The sequence below is a fragment of the Channa argus genome, chromosome 10 (genome assembly GCF_033026475.1).
Source record: "Channa argus isolate prfri chromosome 10, Channa argus male v1.0, whole genome shotgun sequence".
In the NCBI taxonomy this organism is placed as follows: domain Eukaryota; kingdom Metazoa; phylum Chordata; class Actinopteri; order Anabantiformes; family Channidae; genus Channa; species Channa argus.
The window spans coordinates 9,985,870-10,005,810 of NC_090206.1; the positions used below are offsets into that span (position 1 = coordinate 9,985,870).

A 19,941-nucleotide genomic window follows, 5' to 3' on the forward strand; every position below is an offset into this window, starting at 1 on the left:
CACTGTAGGAGGACTCCTGTTTACTGTAGGAAATTAGCACTTGTATAGAAACCATCTGATGTAGAAATCAGAACAGAAAGCCAAGCATATCTTGGCAGGAGTGGAAGTTTAGCACAACATGTTTTCCAAATGTTCTGTGTTTATTAGTATGCATAAATGACAGTATATATAGAGAGCGAGCGAGAGAGAGAGAGGTGAGAAACAGCACATGCAATTCCGTAACAAAAATTTACTTTTTATGCAGTCATAATCAGAATAGTTATGAGCCGTGGCTGACTCACAAGGCCCTTACTTGGCATTTAAAACAAACTGGGGATTATTGAAACTGCACAGATCTGGAGAGGTAGAGTGATTTAAAGAAGATTCTTACCCAACACTTTATTTCTCTGTAACGGAGCTGCAGTGCTTAATGCCATCAACTTGAATTACATACTATAAATAGTATCTTAATTTAAAAAAGACCCATGCTTGCAAACCCATTCATTGTATACCCTCTAACCTAAGATCAAATTTTTGGAAAAATTTTGAATACAGCAATAGTGCCACCAAGTGGTAATGACAGTAGGGGGTGACAAGCTGTAGAAACCTGATAGAAAATGGTTAGTGGGTTAGGGTAGCGCAAGCCTCCAAAATTGACTTGGAGTATAAAGTTTTATTTGAATTTCAGATGCAAGTATAGAGGATAAATATTTACAATAAGAGTTGCATAACACAAAGGCAGGAAATGCAAACATTCAAGAAAATTAATAAAAGTATACAAAGAGCTAGCAGGCTATCTGAAGAAACACTCAAAGTAGAAGTGAATGATTGTCAATCAAAGAAAGAAAAGTTTCCACACTAAATTTAACCCATTCCATGATGAAACCGTGATAAAATGCTAATTTTTAACTCCAACTCAAAACTGACAATAATGTTGCATTGTCTGTGTAAGCTGTGCTGGTGCCGAGCTTGAAGGGAAAAAAAAAAATTTAGCCTCACTGGAGTGTGAGGTGACATCACCATTTTCAAGAGGACACCAGGAACTTACACTATTAGTACTGATTACCTAAACATACTGTATTGTACATCCAAATGCCTTGGAAATTGCAACACACTTTGAAAAAGTGGTTGCTCAAACATCTCCAGTTGAATAATATACACAAACTTCAGTAACACCCGAACCATCTGCCTCAATAGTCAAATATGTTTAATCTTTATTCAAGACTCCCTATATAAATGTACAACTGTAATATAACTGCAAAGTGTGGTATTAACGGTTACAATGAGCCCTGAGGAAATGTATGGATTTTAATGTTTGTATTCTGACTCCATCTCAAATAAAAGCAAAACCTACGCAGCAGAGGCATTTTCTAGGTATATATTAAACAGCTACAATGATCAGAGGACTCCCCCCACCCACGACAAGTAAAAGCTGAATCACAAGCCTACAGTCACTGCATTTCAGACCATACGGCTACCATCACACCACTTTACATCTCCAAATCACATGGCGTGCAAGCTTAGGATACACATTGCAGAGTAAGAGTGAGGCGATGGCACAACTGTGATGTGAACTGCCCAATCATTCGTTTTTAAAGGTACACAATAGTGTCGATTATGCATGTTGCTGTTTAGTTTACTATTTTACATGAGCCATTCTGGCAGTCGCAATGAAAAATAGAACCAAAGCACATTTTACGCAAGTATATATTTTTTGATGTTTGTTAAATACATACACAGAACAAGACAAATGGCTTCTATGAGGAAAATCTTGCTGGTGCATTCAGTCACAAAAAAAGATGTTCCACCTTTGATGAGTTAATAGTTCTAATCAAATGGAAACATCAGCCAACATTGACTTCCAAACTACACGAGGCCTTGATCACATCACAAAAGAGTAACATGGTCACAATCAAGAGTTCAATTCAAGACACACCCCCAGTTTCTTTCACCAGCAAATAATAAACTTTCAACACACTTACTCTGTAGTTTTTCTCATGTATAATAATATAAGTTTATTAGCATTCTGAAATCAGAACTTGCCTAATCTATACCATTTACCCACACGCACCCATCCATAATCTTTCAAAAGGAGAAAAAGAAAAAAGATGCAGTCATCCAACTAAAACAGTGAAAAAAAGCAGAGAAAAAAAGTATTACATACTTTAAAAAGATAAGCCTATAACTCTGCGGGCATTTGCAAATCAGTATTAATGAATGATCCTTTTTAGACGCTCTCCTTCGTGAGGATGTACTCAGTTATGACAGACTCCTCAGTCTACGATAGGTTGTAGATGAACAATTGTCGCTGCGCTCTGTATACTTTGCAAAGTTAGCGACTCCAAGGTGGGTTACAGAATGGCCGAGGCTGTCCAAAGGTGCACTGGATAAAACCTTAATGCTTACAATAACAGGCCAGGGACAGTGGAAAGGGGCCAGAGCAAATTGTCCTGGAAATGCAATGAGCTCCATGGAACTTCATCCTTACTCATTATGAGAGTGTGCAGTATCAAAAGTAGATCTGCTTGGCATGTGACGGATTCTGCTCCATAGGGCAGTATGGGCATTTCAACCTGAGGACGAGACAGGAGAAGGAAAGATGTTATATTATTTTGTATATTTGTTAGCGTAATACACCACATGGGATGTTTTAGCTAAATATACCGTACACCTTAGACAGTCGGCCATTTTTTTAAAGTATATGAAACTTTAGGATTGTTTTACTTAAGGCCTAATGGTCACCACCAATTTCACTGCTTTCTTTCAGATTTACAGCTTCCTTGCTTTTTTTTTTTTATTAATTTGAGAAAGTTTTCACCAGTACCATAAAATATTGTGAAATCAGTTTTTTTTAATAAGTTAGCTGCTGAGCATTACACTTTTCAAAAGCAAGAAACCATAAGTAATCAAAATAAAAGTCATGTTAAATTTTCTAACAATATAGCTCCAAATAATAATGCTAATACTTAAGCAGATAAAGAACTGTGTAATTTCTGGAAGGTAATAATTTTGATAACACCACACATCTGTAGCTACTCACACAACCTTCGATCAATTAACTAGACTGTAGTACCAACTTACTTCCCAGCATTGGTCAGTTTGTTGAGGGCATCTCTTGAGATGACATGGCCACAAATGAGCTTCATCGGAGGGTTACTCTCTGAGGTCTGCTGCCGAAGAATTGGGCACGCGAACACAGAGTGGTACCAGCACTTCTTTCCAAGGTCAATTTCAATCTACATAAGCACACAAGATGCTGAATTAACCTAATGCGGAACTGTGATTAGTGCCTTTTGAAAATTAAAAGGGGACTTACAGGCAGCTCATCTTTATGCGTCCAAACTCCACTACACTGTCTCTGCTCTATGACCTGCTTGATGTTCATCAGCACTGGCAAGGCCATACAGCCTGATGCAAAACTGGGAAAATACACATTGCATGTTATCTTTATTTAACTGTATTTAAAATGAATCAATGTCGCAATGTCTTACATTAATCAGAGATGTATATTGTTTGCGGTTTGTGTTTTTCTAACCTAACACTCAGTGGAGATTCTACGGACAGGCCAAGTAAAGCACAGGCATCTCTAGTGAAAATGTTACAGATCTCGGCCCACTGATTTGTCTCGAGCAGACTGCGGTATGGAGAGTTCTCAATGCCATGACGCAAGTACACCAGACTGCCCATTAGGATCTGGATATCTGGAGCGAGAAACAAATACAAGAGCGGAAAATTATTATTTTTTTAAATCATGACATGGGCAACATGAGACAGACCTCATAATATTCACGGATCGCCCTAAAATTCTTTCATTCCGACTTCATTATTAAACAACTCTGAGCTAGTTGCATAAATATTGAAGTCCAGTATCAAATTCAAAAATTGTGACACACAAACAAAACTGACTAGGTGTTAGTGTTAGGTGCTTCATAATGTTCATGCCACTGTACGCTTCCTACCCCTTTGGTGCTGAGAGGCAAAGGGCTGGAAGTGTCTGGCATACTGTAGGGCCTCCATTTGGTTGCCGATGCCTCCACTGAGAAGACTGATGAAGTACAAGCGGTGCAACTTGAATTCTAAACTGCTGTTCAAGTCCAGAAGGCGTTGCCGATTCATAACAGCCCATCTAAGATAATAAAAGTTATTTTACATATGTCCAAAGTAACAGTAATCTAAACAGAAATTCTTTAACTGTATTAGGGCATTTGTATTATACATTTGGTAACAAATCCAAGAACTTTCCAAAACTTTGAGTGTTCAGCCAGATTAGAAAGTAACAAATAGTCTTCTTGCACTTACTGTTTAGTTAAACAATTATACTTTTTCTGATGCAGTATTTTATCTTACAAAATTTAAAGAGAGTAATACCCAACTCAACAACTATTTACGCCAATGTGTGAAACGGTGAAGTCATATTGTTTACTTTATAAAGATGATATTAAAAGATGGTAATACAAAAATGAATAAAAATAAATAAATAAAACAAAACATACTCTAATGCTGGCCTGAGGTCCTGCATCCTCAGAGCTTCAAGGATCCTGTTTAGCTCCAAGAATGGCTGTTTCATACTCATGTCTATAACTACACCAGACTCCTAGAAAGCAATGGGTGTTTTGAATTATTAACAATTCCACCAAACATTCTTGACAAATTATGGTACATTGTCTTAAATCTGAAACCCGAAATATTATTTCAATATTTTTGGTTTTATAGATTTCAGAAAGGAATCGTCTCATAGTCTTATGGGCTATGTTTGTAGGTTTCAATTGTTTACCTGACAAAGATCCTCTGCTACACTGAGCATCCCTTGTCTGTACAGGTGTTCCACAATGGTCTCACTTAGGTATTTCTGTCTCTCTGGTGTGTCCCACACTGTCTCTGCGACCACAGCGCTAATTTCTGCATCAAAATTCTGCAGAGTAGCAGAGATTATCTATATGTGTTGTATGTCAAATGTATAAATTTAAAGATATTTGCTGTCTGCCCTTACCCTGTCAATGGCTTTGCCCACTTTTGACACACTCCCATGTATGTCCTTATGTCGAGACGCTAGCATCTGCACTGTTTCTTTGATGTTTTTACAACACTGGGCCATTGTCTGGGATAGGACTGATAAGTCTGCATCTTGTACTCCTGCAAGAAAGAAAATAAATGTTTTCCCTGCTCGTCTATAATAACATGTCCTTGATGAATTATGACAACACTACTACAAGCAAAGAAATATTTTTATTTCTTACTGGACAAAGAAATTGAAATATCTACAGCAATAACATCAAATTAATTTTACTTGCAACAGAATCTTAACTGAATTCAGAGACCTTGGGGGTCTCTGTTTTTCTTACCAAAAGCAACAAGCTGTCCTCGTATTTCACAGACACTGCGAAGGAGCTCGTCTAGCCTCTCCTCAGACTGGTGGCCGTACATTACAAAACGATGGAGGACTTTCTCCAGCTCCCGCTCCACACATGCACACTGCTCCATGGTTAAGACTGGAACACACACACGCACACACAAGCACACACACACGCACACACAGGAACAATACCTACATTAAAAAGAAAAACAGAACATGAAAAATAATTACTATATAATAAAATAGACCCCTACTTATCCTTAATTTTTGTAATTTATTTTAGCTGTATTCTTTTTTCAATATGGGCAGCAGAAATGTATAAACAACACTAGACGGATATAGATGGTTTCCAACCAGCAGCTACCATCTTCTTGGCAGCTATTACCCCAGCCAACTACACTAAAAAATAATTTAAAAACACTCTTATACCAATTTCTATTATGACTAAGACATGTATTAGACATGACTGGCCTATTTGCCGGAAGGCAATTGTTTCTAAAAATAAACAATAATAATAAATGGTTGACATATTAACCCAGATCATGTATTAGTCAGTCCTTAATGAGTGTCCATATTACCCTAGTTAAATGTGTAGTTGCAGGTTGTTGTTGTGGATTTAGCACAAAAGAAAAACCTACACATTTGGATTGTGAACCCGTTGCAAAAAATAACATCACATTCCATAATTTTAACATCATAAACGATGTGCCTAGAGTATTTAACTAAACTAATTTCATCTTTCCTGATTAAAAGTTTCCCTGTTGTCACAACGCTAACAATTAGCAAGGCCTCGGCATTATTAGTGAGCAGGCACACAGTGTACTCTGCGGCCTTGTGTTTACTAACGATGTACGCCGCTTGTGCTTCAACCCTTTTAAAGTTTAATTTAATCATTACGCAACCGAATCGTGTTTATAAATGATTCTGATTTAGAATCTGGTCTGAATGCATGTATTATTACTTTATTTTTATTTCTTAATCATTAAAAAGGCATAGCTAACAGAAAAAAAACAGAAAATGTCCACCTAACGTTACCTTGGTACAGCTAGCGTTAATATTAAAATACCACTCTTTGTCGATGTATTTGTTTTCACGCATGGATTGATTAATGTTAAGTACCACAAACCCTTAATCGTGTAAGGTTATTTTGACAGTTCAATATTGCAATTTAAAAATGTCGCACAGCTAACATCAACAAACTGGTCTCTAGCTAGCTAGCTAGCTAGCTATATAAGCTGACCACAGCTAGCTAGTTAGCTAGGTAATGTTAGCCAGCTGCTGACTGAGAAGGCCCAAATAATTTCAGGAGAGACTGACAGTCCGCATGTAATCATTATTTTTGTTGTTTTCCAAAAGTTAAAACATCTGTCGCCGCTTGATTTAAGTTTACGATATGTTTAACTAAGCGTCACTTACCTATCCTGCTAATTAGTTAGCAAACATTAGCGTTAGCCTCTTGCCTGTTATGGCAACACTTCAGCAGCAATCGTAATGCGGATCTTCCTGTGTCGCATTCTGCGTTAACTGGGCCTTTCACAATAAAAGCCGTTATTTCGGAAATCAATCATCTCTTGGTGTGTCATACGATTTTCACTCAAATCACATTTCTCTCCTGCACACAGGGATTTTAAAGTTGTCTTAAACCATCATTTAAAGTTTGGCACAGGATACGAATACCCCACAATGTGACTCTGAACAGCACGGTGTATCCTGTCTGTCTGGCCAGTAGAGCTAATTGCTAGCTAAGTGCTAGTTTACATTCACTTAACTTAGTTTAACGTTAGTTGTTCATTTGTTTAACTAAATGCATTCCATTAAATCTTATAATTTGATTTACTTGGTCTTACTACAAACTAAGCAAAGTGACCAAAAAGTCCTGAAGTTAAATTAATGTAGTACAGTTAAGGTACACCATTTGAATTGATAGTGTGAAGTGCCTTAACGTGTAACATTAAGTATTCAGACAAGTAGCCCACCTCAAGATTGTGCATCACTCACACCAAAACAATTAAAATATACCCTTCCTAATATTAGAACTGGGACTTGTATGAGCTTACTAATCACATCGTAAAAGAGCAACTGGGTCAAAAAAGACAGATTTGAAATGTGATCATGTGTTCATATTCTTACTGTTAACATTCTTACTGTTATTTAAATAACACCCCTCATGGGAATGGATCTTTGTTTAGTTTTTATTTCTCTGATAATTCTAAAGCAGGAAATATAATGAGATAAATAAAAGAGTAAAGTTTGTGTATCTTGTAAACAAGGACGTATTTTGCCAGACACATTTGCTCAGCATGTGGACACATAAACATCTCTGCCAAGTCCCCTTCGTTAGAAAATTAACGTGTTTGGCCACTTATAGGTGCCCGCACAGCGTATTGGTATGTTGCATTTCTGTAGGTGGGTGAGGCCTTTGGGTGTGGGCAGGCTTGTGTGACTAATCTGTTAGTGATCTAGACTAAAGCTCCTAGTTGGTGAGGTGCTTATCATTCTTTCCTTGTGAGTCTTCATCCTGTCTGCTGTGCTGCCAAATTACAGGACTTCAAATGTATCTGCAGTTTAGTATACTTTATCTGTGCAACATGTTGCGACAGTATCTATGCATCAATACATATTGTCTTTGCTGACCTTTATTGTTATGAAAGACCCTTTGGTGGGTCTTGGTGGTGTTTAATAAAAATCCAGCAGTGAGAATTGCTGCAGTGCATTCAGAAAAATTTCCCGCCTCGTTCCTTTTTTCAATTTTGTTATGTTGTAACCCGATAATATAATAGTTAAAATGTATGTATTTATTTTTTTATTCATCTACAACCCCAATTCCGATGAAGTTGGAACCATCTGTAAAACATAAATAAAAACAGAATGCAATGATTTGCAAATCTCATCAACCCATATTTTATTCACAATAAAACAACATATCAGATGTTGAAACTGATACATTTTACCATTTCATGGAAAATATTAGCTCTTTTTGAATTTGATGGCAGCAACACATGTCAAAAATCTCTGAAATGTCTATAAAGGTATTAAACAAGGAAAACTGAAATATCACATATATATTCACTGGCCAATTTATAAGGTACACCTATACCATCTAATGCAATCAGATACAGCAGCTCTGTCATGAATTTTTTTGTCTCAGTCTGTCTTCCATCAAACATGTCCAGACAGTCTCAATGTGGCTCAGAGGGTGCTGCTATTGTAGCAACAGTAATAAATAACATGGCCCACTTTGTTTTGAAAAGTGTCAGGTGTTGGAGAATGAAAGGCAGACCTGCTTGAAAGTAAAAGTAAAGTTATTTTTTTGTAGTGTTTTGTTTTTTAAGCAATTAGTTCTAAGATGTTGAAAGGTTGTTTAAAACATATTTGAATCTTTGAAAGGACATAACAGATATTATATAAGTGTTTCTAGCTGCCATGAGTTTTGTATGTGAGGTGAAAATTTGGGTGTTCTTTGTTGTACCCTGGTTACACTACATTACTTATGATGAGGCACACATTTCTACAAGTATACAGTATGTAAGTAATCATAAAATCATATGTACTGATCAAGTGTGCAATGAGCTATATTTTAGGCTCTGTATTTCCCCTTTCTTTCCCTACCAGCATACCTAAGCAGACAGCTAAAGCTATCTGGCCTTGATACTATGGGTCTATATATAGAGAACCCTGTGACTGAGCTGGCCTTAAGTGTCAGATTCCAGGCACACTCATCTGTCCTGGCTGGATCAGCACCTGCTGCTAACTATAAACCAACCCACCCCCCACACTGCACCCCAGCCCAGCTTGCATAGAACAGCCAATGGCCAACCCAACTCTAAACTGGAAAAGAAAAAAGACCCAGGTTAGACTCAGTAAATGCTCTCCCTGAGGCCAGCTCAGGAAGGAGGGGCAGAAAAAGAGATGGGAGCTTTAGAGGATGTAATGTGTCTGAGAGAGATGCCCACCTTTGCTTTTTCTATTCAAGTCTAATACATGGCAGTGCCTTTGACATTCTGAAGTTGTCTAGCTTGTGGGGCACTGCAGGACTGACCTGTATGGAGCAGCTGGTCAGTCCAGGATCCAGGATATACACAATGGGCTGTGGATTTTGAGAGACAGTTTGCTGGATGAGAGACAGATATTACAACAAAGGGGAGCTCAATGAACTTGAGAAAGCCACGTCATTGGCCAAAGGTACCGGTACCAATCATTCTGTCATTCTCTAATTGTATGGGGAGCAGATTGAAAGTGTAGACAAAGGGTATGTACTAAGGAGATGTAGAAGGCTTATTGTCACTTTCCCTATATCTAAGATGAATAAATACCTTTTTTTATAATTTTAAATAAGATGCTGTAATATATGTCAGATAAAACATCTGAAGAACGTATCGCTTGAGCTTATAGGCACATGTAGAGATACAGTATGCTAAATTTCTACTTTGTATTTAAATCGTTTTGATAAACTTTATAGTTTACAGTTTATTTTAAATTGTCGGCCACTGCTTTTTTTTCAGAGATTTATAATATTTTAGCATGGATTTATGTAAATGAATTTAGTTATTGTGGGCAAACTGATGAAATATAAAGATAAATACAATTTGCTTCTCAGTGATATGTATGAAATTTTACTTGTGGTATAAATAAATGTGCTACACATGCTCCAGGTAACTATGCCTTCTTTCCAGTCCAGGTACAGAGTCCAGAGCAGACTAGAGGAGTGCACTGGACTAACCACAGTAAAATTCAGGGGCTTGTGGATTAACAATGGACAGCTGGACTCTCCAGGGGGATAGCTATTCCTTCCTGCGCAGTGCACCCCGTACCTTTACCCTGTGTCATCGTGACGGCACGCCCAACCACGTTGAAATCTTTGACATCATCAATAGTCCAACGCAGCGCAGTGCCATCTCTGAGACCACTTGCCTGTGTGACATTTTTGGAGATGACCATGAGTCGCCCTCTCTCTCAAGCAGCCCTGCTGTAGAGGCCTTTGTCCCTTTGCAGCGGGAATTGGATGGGGCTGCTGCTGCATTGCCGCTGGTGGATGATCTGAACGAGTCCTCTGGCTCTTACCACACTGCACAGGGCTCCAGTGAAGGAGAGGAGGGCTTTGAAGATTCAACAGAAAGACTTTGTAGCCCCCTGCTTCAGAACGAGTCTTCAGAGAGGAGGAAGTCAGAAAGTGAGGGCCTGAGCACAGGGCATCCAGACATTTCTCAGGACATCAGCTCAAATTTAGAACCAAACAGAAAATCACCAGTACCAGAGCTTCATAAAATTAGGGCAACATCTGAAGTCTTCAGCACTGGTGAGAGGACTCCCTCTCCTGGACATAAAAGCCCCTTCACACTCAGTTCTGATGGAAGAGTGTCATCCTTGTCTTCTTCCTCGATAGAAAAAACATATTCACCATCTCCTAATCTGAGAGAAGTTAACTCAGACGACAAAAAAGTGAAAATCATTCCTACTTTCATAGAAAGGCTTAACAGCCCTTCAAATAAATGTTTACCTCCAAGTCCCTCCTCTGAATCTAGGGACTGTGTCAGTTTATCTTCTCCTGATTCACTAAACACCAAATTTTCAACTGAGTTCATTGTTCCAAAGGTCTTGCCTGAACAAAGGAGCAGTTTCTATAATCAACAAAGCAGATCTTCACTACCGCCCACACCCAACAAAGTTTCTGAAGACGTCACAGAATCAGCCTTTGAATCTAGAGCCATCGCGTCATCGCCGTTACCTCCATCTAGTAGTGCAGAGTTATTATCCCAGTCAAGAGAAACACTCCTGTTCCCTGAGCTGAAAAACAGGCCTGACACCCCTGACACACAGACATCGTCTCCTTTTCCTGAACTGGGAGGCAGGGTGTCACTGCCTGAGCTTTTCAGCATAGGCTCCACACCTGAAACACTGGATACCCCCTGCACCCCTGAATTGATTTCAGAACCTTCCCCTGCAGAAAGTGACACCACAACTACTCCTGAGAACCAAAGTGCAAGGTTATTAGCTGAACCTGTCAGTGGTGTGTCTACACCTGCACCACGATATACACCTCCCTCACCTGTAATTCCAATAGCAACATCAGCTGAACTTGAGGAGAGTGTTTCACTACAAGAAGTGAGGCATACAACTCCTTCACCTGTCCTCAGTTTTCTTTCCCCCTGTAAGACTGGGACAAGAACCCCCTCTCCTGAAATAAGACACATTTCAACACCCCCTGAAATCAGGACCCAGTTGTCTTCACCTGTAATAGCTGGTAGTTTACCACCATCCCCTGAAGTTAGTTGTAGCCCTACAGAGAGCAGACATACTGCTCCTTCACCTGAAATCAAGGTTACAGGACTCTTGCCAGAGGTCAGCAGAAAAGAACCAGCTTCTGAAGTGGAAATAACATCAGCTTCACCTCTTCTAGAGAGTACCCTTGCCTCATTAAGAAGCCTCAATTCGTCCCCGCATATCACAGGCATTTGTTACACTGTGGTTCAGCCTGAGGACAGGAAAGATCCCCCATTTCCTGAACTTTTTCATCTCTCCACCCTTGAGCCACAAAGGACACTTGCATCCCCTGAGGCAAGTAGCCCTACCCCAAGCAGAGACAGTATACAGAGCAATACAGCAGACTCAACGGATGCATCACGAGAATCTCCTCATATAATAGGCTTCACGAGCTGTGTCCTCAAGCCTGAAACAACTTTGTCACATCATCCAAGGTACCAAACACCTTCACCTCAGCCAAAGCATCACGGTCCTTCACCTGAGCTCAGATATATAAACCCTTCCCCTGAAAAGAATCAAAGTCCTTCACCTCAGCAGAGAAGTACAAATCTATCACCTATCGTTCAATCTCCTGAGCAGTGGTATTATCAACATTCACCAGCAACTGTCTCCACAGACTACCACCTTCAGTATACACAGACTAGTCCTCTTTTAAGTAGTGCATCTGAGGTTGAAAGGGGTTCATCTGTAGTTGGTATAACAGAAATACATTACCCCACACATTTGGAAAAAAACGTGTCACACTCATTTGAAGAAGAAGACATCAGAGTCAACTCAAAAGTGGCTGAAATCCAAACTAGTTCACCAGTGCATGCAGTTCAATCACCTGTCTCTACTTCGCCTTTCTTATCTGAGGTAGAGGCAGGCAGCTCATTGAAACCTCAAAGCCCAGCAAGAAAGGTAACACATTTAGAAGGTCAGGATAAATCCAGTTTAACTTTGTTCTCAGAAGAGAAACAAGAAAGAGGCCCTACCTGTTTTCAGAAGGACACTTGTAGTGTTCCCCTGTTTGATGTTAAATGTCCTTCCCCTAATCTGCTAGCTTCTAAGGAGAAGAATACAAATATTTCCCCCCTCAGCAGGGCTACATTTAGTTCACCTGTGCAGGGACAGGAAAACCTACAGCCTCAACTTGCTACTTATTCCATAAAATCCAAAAGCAAAAGCTCATTAAAATCCACTTGTACACCCAAGCACTTAAGAAGACAGCTCAACCCCAAGGTAAGAAGTGAAAACAGAGACAGGTTCAGTGATAACATGGCCCACCATGTAAACAGAAGACGGACTCCCTCTCCACCACTCACTAGGTTAACACCTGTCCACATCATAGCCCCTGAGAAACCATACAGACGATGGCAGAGCAGAAGCCATAACCCCTCTCAGGTAATAGCAACTAGCGGTAATTTAAAGAAAATGACAAATAAGGAAAGCCCCTGTGCTTCTGTTGACAATAATAGCCAGGACCAATGTATCAGGCTAGGAAGGCAATCAGAGATAGAGAAGGAAATACAGCCCGAGGGTGAGAGGGAGGGAGGTAGAGAGAGGCAAAAGAGGGAGGAGCAGGTTCCTGAAAAAGGGGAGGGGTGGCAGGGGGACACCCGTTACAGAGGGGAACAGCTTGAGCTGTCATTCAATGCCAGGAATAGAAAAGGGCCTGGGAGTAGCGACACAGCTCCCACAAGCAGAGAGACCCGACAGGGACTGCCAACAGTGCATTCCTATTCAGAGAGCTTGCTTGCTACCAGACAGCTACAGCAACAACAGAGGCTTCTGAGACTTCCTTCCCAACAAGAAACTAGAGGTGGTTGTCCAAGCAGACGGCTTCAGCCTCCTGCTGCCCAGAATAAGAAAAGTGCTACTGGACGTGTGGTTGCAAGCAGGCCTAGCCAGAGTTCCAGCTCCAGCATGGGAAGTGAACTTGATGAGGCAGACAATGAGGTGAAGTGGTTTACAGACTTGGCTTTTCACAGTCTGTCAAGTCCTGAGCTAGATTACCTTGACATGTACAACTCCAGCCACCATTCATCTGCCAACATTTCTCAGCCATCAACGCAGGAGAGCCCAGCTGGACTCAGTGCTTCCTGGCCAACTTATGCTGATTTCAGGGGTTCTGCTCCAAACATGGACAATAATGAACTCACCTTCCAACAATCTGCACACAACTCAGGTGGCCTAGATCCAGGAAGGCGTTATGAGATGGGCAGCTTTGAGTGCGTAGATGTAGCGGTGGAAAGAGAGGACTCCAGGAAAGTGAGAAGAGGAGTGCCAAAGAGACAGATCCAGCTGAAAAGAAAGCATAATACTGAGGGAAAGCAGGATGAGAGTAGTGAGAATAGTAGTCCTGGGGTACCAATGATGCTAGACAGCCCCTGTTTAGAGAGTCAAGTTAGAGAAACATTCATAAGACAACATAGTACTCCAGCAGCAATACAAGAATGCTACCCTTCTGGGAGCAGCCCTGAGCCCAATCAGCAAAATGAAAGAAAACTGCAGAAATCTATTTCCCTGGATGAAACATGCTCTAAAACCAAGATGGCTACTTGTCTCATCAAGAGTGTCTTGTCCAAGAAGATGCAGAGTGTTGATAAACAACAAGATGATCAGGCAGAAGGAGTGAGTCCAGCTTGTGAAGAAAACAACCTCCCAACAGAGAGTGTAGAATCATCTAAGAATGAGTCTCCAAAACCTGCTGCACATCATCCAAGATCCAGTCTTCAGTCAAATTGTTGTATTTCATCTCAGGGTCTTCCTGTGAGAGGAGAACTAAGAACAGAGGATGGAGCCAAAGCACAAAAAAGCAGACCAAGTTCATCCAGCAGCAGCAGAAGTGTTAGCTTTTCACAGGGTGACACTGAAGAGGCTGATTTTCAAAATAGGAATCCAACCTCATTACGATCTGAGATGAGATCACAATTAAAAGTTCCATTTGATAAAAGAAAGTCCAGAACTGGAGTGCAAGAAGCAGAGGATTATAAAACACGAGTTGAAAAGCAGGATGATGACCTGACAACTGCTACTCTAGGAGGTTCTTCTGTCACTGAAGCCATGCAGCAGATCATAAACAAAGAACAGGACTGTGAAAACACAGAAGACCATAAACAATTGCAACCAATTGGCAACATGCCAAAAACACAGGAGATTACACTAAGAGCTGTGGAGAAAAAGACATCATCTATCAACGTTTGTCTCACACCTGAGGCAGAAAACAAACCTGAAGCCTCTTCACCAGACATGTCTTTAGGAGAAAAGAAGGAAAGCACAGGGACCAGTGTTGATGAGAAAATGGGGGAAGAAGAAGGAAATGGGAACACTGCCGTTAAGGGTCCCATTCACAAAGTCAGAGATGTGAGGCGTCTTGTAAAAAATACATATAATTTGTCCTTCAAGGCAGCTAGTTCTGTATTGTCATCAGATGTGAATGAAGAACGGATTGAAAACTTTAGTGAAAAAAGGAGGGAAGACATCAAAGAAGAAAGGCAGGAAGAGGTCCTAGCAGGGAAAGAACAGGAACTAGGTCAAGAGATGTGGAGGAAGGAAAGCAAGGAAAATACGGAAAAGGACTTAAGAGTGAAAATGAAAGACGAACAGAAACAGGAGGCACAAGACTTACCTCCATCTCCACCTTATCAGAGCAAAGGAAAATCGCAATCTCATCCACAGCCAATGCAAATAGAATACAAGGCTGTTTGCTGGAAAGAACACAAAAATAAAATGTCATGCAGTGGGAAAGACTCAGTAAACCCAGACGACAAACCCCAGGCTTCTCCCAATCTTTCCCCTGCCTTAAGCAGGGAATCAAAGATGTCCTCAAATGCAAATGTACCAAATCACACAACACTAGACACAGTAAATACCAAGCCATATCAACATGATCTAAAAATGGAACTAGATACACGAGAGACTCCAACCCACAAACAGCCAGTCAATGAGGACAAATCTTTGTTGGTTAGAACAGAAAGAAAACCTCCAATGCTTGGAAGCCTCCCAAAATTGCCTAGTAAGGAAAGAGAGGTGTCCACTGCTGTGGTGTTGATAAGGGATGGATCTAGCAAGACCAAGATATCTTCATCTCATCCACAGGAAGAGATTACCACCCCTCTCTGTGCCCTTGCTTCTTCACCATCGCCTGGACCCATCACTCCTCGAAGTACACCTGGCAGCAGTGGCCATTCGGTTTCCATGTTATTGAAGGAGAAAGGATTCCATGCTGACATTGGAGCAGTGATGAGTGACAGTCAGAATGCAGCTGGTAGAACAGAGGTACCCCATAAGCATGTAAACTGTCTAGAGATCCCACTTCAGATCCCCTTGCCTTCAGATGAAGGTCAGATCGATTCTCATAGAGAGAGGTCATTCTCCTCATCATCCAGTATGTCTGCTCGTTCATTAGTGTCTGAAAACACAGACACCCCTACAAAGACAAGAGAAGATGAAGCACTGAGCAGTAAGCCTGCAATAAAAGACACTGTTCCACCACTAAAGAATATGCATGAACAAACAGCACCTCTTACTAAACATAAGGAGCTAGGAGATTTTGAAGCAGTGAAGAGACTAGATCCAACTTTCCCCCCAAGGTCTCCTGCAATTAGGAGGTTCAGACCACAGCCAATAGAAGTAAAGTCACTGTCCAATGAAACACAAAAAGAAGAACTGCCTGCAACCTCCACTGGAAACAATAGACCTCAAGCAATTGAAGTAAAATCTATAGCAAAAAATTCTCAAAAGCCTGTTGTGCCTCCAAAACCCAGTTGCAAATTCAAACCTGCTGATTTTGGAGCAATGCCAAATGAAGGACAGAAGCCACAGGGAGCATTAAGCATAAAACCACAAGGTGAGGAGAGACCACAAACAATTGTAGTGTCCTCACCAACAATCTATCGAAAGATCTCCAATGAATCTGTGTCGTCATCAAACTACACAAGAAAACTAGCTGTTTCTGCAGTATCCAGCCTCAAACCTCCACCTGGCAAAACAACAGCAACCACCATCTCCAGTCTCTCAAACCAGTCAATGTCACCATCAGCGGTATCTACTGACAGAGGACAGCAGCAACAGACTGCTGCCTCACCTCAAAATTCCAGATACAAACAAAGACCTACAAGCTTATCTGTAGTTCCAACAGCCGTCAGTTGTCCTGGAGCTGAGGTTGAGTCAGCTCCAGGTCCAGTATCTGACCCAACAGTACAGCAAGTCCCTGGACCTGTATCAGCTTCAGCCAACCAGCCAAGCCAGTCAGCTGTTATGGATCCAGACCACGAACCACTTTATCCCAAAACAGCATACCCTCAGGAACCAACTATTCGGGTGACTTCAAACAATTCAAAACAGCCTCCTGCTGTTTCCACAACACAAATGCCAAGGTACACAAACCAGCCATGCCGCAGATTACACTCTGGCGAGTGCTCCCAAAGGACAGGTGACCTGAACTTTTATGCCTCAGATGACCCTCCAAGTTATGATGAAAGAGAGAGCTTTAGTCCTCTCATTCTTCCAGATCTGACCCACAGGAGGTCAAATCGCTTTCAACCCTCCTCCTGCCCTCATCCCTGCTCGTGCACAGCTGGCTGCCCTTCCCACCCTGGTCTTGCACCACCTCACCATCACCATAGCCCCCATAATCTCACCCCACCGGCACCTCCACACTCTCCAGGCCAGACTTTAGCTTACCCAATGGCTCAGCCTCCTCTCCGTCCACACCATTGCAGACCTGACCATCAGCCAATAAGCTACCAGCCCGGGTCTCCCAAATCAAGTCCTCTTGGTCTAAGCCATCCACAAGCCTTGTACCAGACACTGCACCAGCCTCCTCATTGCCCTCCCCACCCCTCACTCATACAGGTTTGCCCTTCTGAACGCCCCTTGCAGCCACCCCAGCATATTGAACCTAGGCGACCCCCTCCCCACAGATCTCCCCAACAACAGCAACCAGCCATGGTTGGGGCTCCTTACAGGGATCCTGGCCACAGCCATTCTCCAGGACTTTCTCCTATGGATACCCAGTATCTGTGTGGACCTTCCAACCTGGGGCCTTCCTTTGGGTCTGAATATGGGGGTGACAACACCAGTCTGTATTCAGAGAGTAGTTATGGACAAACACCTCGCAGAGTGCTCATGGATCCTGAGACAGGGAAGTATTTTTATATTGAGGTGCCTGTACAGCCATTGAGGAAAATGTTATTTGACCCAGAGACTGGCCAATATGTGGAAGTGCTCATCCCACAGCAAGCAATGTCACATTCAGGCCTTTATCCTCCTTCAGCAGCCCCTTATCCATCTCTTCACAACCCTAGCATGTATGCCACTGCACCGCAATACATGCCTTATGCAGCTCCTCCACCCCAAGCCCACCACCAGGTTCAGCCACAGCCACCCCGATATCCTGAGGCCCCTGCTCCAGCAACAATGCATCCTAGTGGGAGCGGGGTTAGCTATAGAAATCCCTCTGGTCAGGGGTCAAAGCCAGACACCCAGAATCATCCCACACTGGACCAGAGTTACCTGGAGAGTATGTATTATGTTCCTACGGGAATGAATGCAAGCCCTAATCCCAACCCACCAGACTATTACCACAAGCGTCCCCCCAACCTACCCCCAACAGGGGGGAAAAGGTCCTGAAATAGAAGATAGAGGCCGCCTTCCTGGAGCCTGTTGGGTTTTAAATACACAGTGTATAAATGGGCTGTCTAGTATTAGCCTGTAATGTTATTTGAGTTTTCACATTGCAACTGAGGATAGCAGTTTGTTTTTTGCTGCTTCTTGTTATGTGCTTGGCTGCTTTAATATGACGGGATTAATTCTTGAGTTAACATTAAGAGTGTCAATGATAATTTCAAAATAGTTTATTAAAAACATTTTAGCATTTTGATACACCACACTATAAGTTCACAAATAACTAATACTGGTATGTGTACTTTAAAAACAAATTTCTTTAAAGAACTTGAAAATACTGTTTTAAAAGAACCACTTTTATTTATTATTGTATTTCTCTAATATTGGATGAGTGAGTTTGTTCACATGATGTCTGACGCAGCAATGCCAATAAAAATATCACATTTGCATTGCTCTTTTTGTGCCTCCATCTATTTTCTATTTTTAACTTTTGAGCTAATATAGTCTTGTAAGATCTTTATATGAACTGTCATAATAGCAATTTTGTTTTAAAGTTGTTAAAATTGATAAACAAATTTTCAGAAAAACAAAATATTTTTGTTGTATTGTTTTCAGGGACATATTAATGCCTTATAAAATGTAAAAAGAAATATGGTAAGAGTGATCTCTATAATTAGGTATATAATAGTATACTGAATTTTAGTGATTGTCTAGTACACATGTGACACTATCTGCACATGTCACATGGGGCATGTGCATAGCTATAACAGTGCACTAAACATACGTAAAAAGGTTCATTGGAGGGTATATGAAACTAATCAACCCCACTACAACCTATGCTAAGTCGCAATAATGACAATAGAAACATACATTTTCCTGGAAAAAATATAGTTAGTCAGAGATAATATATTTACATTACTGTATAAGTATACAGTATATGTGCAACGAAGTGCTTCATTTAACTGCATTCTTCAGATATTTCTCTCTTTGCCTTTGGAGGGCACAGCAAGTCTCGACTATGTGCAAGTGCTTTGAAGTCTTTGTACTGCTATACAAATTAATTATCACAGAGTTTTGTTGTTAATAACTTGCTGTGATTTTTGCTGGACAATGTCAGCAATTAAACTCCCCAACATGCATACAGTAAAGTTTTGTGACTCTGTAGTGGCACATTGTGGCACACTCTAGTGACCACTAGAGTGTGCCACAGACCACCACAGGAGCTCAATAAATCCCTTCCCCAAAGGTATTACACTAACCCTTTTCTTAGAAGACCCATTCACAGTAAAACACACTTTAATGTTTTACTAATCAAAACCTGACACTGTTTACTGAAATCCATGCCTTTGTTAGTCAAGAGGGACAAAATTGGCCTCCTTTCTTTGATTTGGATGACAGCAAAATGAATGAAAAATTAGTTGATGAGTGTGGACGTGTGTGTGTGCATCTTACTGAACGAAAAAAACACTGATTTGTTAAAAGCAAACCCAGAGCCCCACGGGAACTCAAGAGCATGTGCGTTCACATCTGGAAGTGATAACACCTGGCAACTCTTTGTATGTGAGTGGGTTATGGTTATGTCCACTGAGCCAGGAGTAAGATTATTCCACTGGTTTGGAAGAAGTTGACCTAATCAGTAATGTAATGTACAGTAGTGTATGTTAGTGTAGAGTTCATTAAATATCATTGCACAGCGACACAATCTAACAACCAAACAATGGTAATAGCACACATGGTAA

At 41.0% G+C, this 19,941-nt stretch overlaps 2 protein-coding genes across 4 annotated transcripts; one reads left to right on the forward strand and one right to left on the reverse strand.

Moving 5' to 3' along the window:
- Positions 1–119: 119 nt before the first annotated feature.
- On the reverse strand, positions 120–6,876 carry rmnd5b (required for meiotic nuclear division 5 homolog B). Of its 2 annotated transcripts, none has more exons than XM_067518495.1 (10): positions 6,749–6,876; positions 5,322–5,524; positions 4,970–5,112; positions 4,754–4,891; positions 4,473–4,573; positions 3,939–4,105; positions 3,515–3,680; positions 3,296–3,398; positions 3,061–3,215; positions 120–2,552 (listed from the first exon to the last, which is right to left on the reverse strand). In XM_067518495.1, exons 2-10 carry the CDS (start codon positions 5,458–5,460, stop codon positions 2,489–2,491), a joined length of 1,176 nt encoding a protein of 391 aa, XP_067374596.1. In that variant the 5' UTR covers positions 5,461–5,524; positions 6,749–6,876; the 3' UTR covers positions 120–2,488. The 2 variants fall into 2 exon arrangements, with proteins under 2 accessions (XP_067374596.1, XP_067374597.1); XM_067518496.1 differs by having other exon boundaries at positions 5,322–5,468; positions 6,749–6,863.
- A 2,319-nt stretch (positions 6,877–9,195) lies between these two features.
- Positions 9,196–18,651, forward strand: si:ch73-43g23.1 (serine/arginine repetitive matrix protein 2). 2 transcript variants are annotated; one of them, XM_067519147.1, is made up of 2 exons: positions 9,196–9,514; positions 10,006–18,651. In XM_067519147.1, exon 2 carries the CDS (start codon positions 10,085–10,087, stop codon positions 18,206–18,208), a length of 8,124 nt encoding a protein of 2,707 aa, XP_067375248.1. In that variant the 5' UTR covers positions 9,196–9,514; positions 10,006–10,084; the 3' UTR covers positions 18,209–18,651. The 2 variants fall into 2 exon arrangements, with proteins under 2 accessions (XP_067375248.1, XP_067375249.1); XM_067519148.1 differs by having other exon boundaries at positions 10,011–18,651.
- The last annotated feature ends 1,290 nt before the right edge of the window (positions 18,652–19,941 follow it).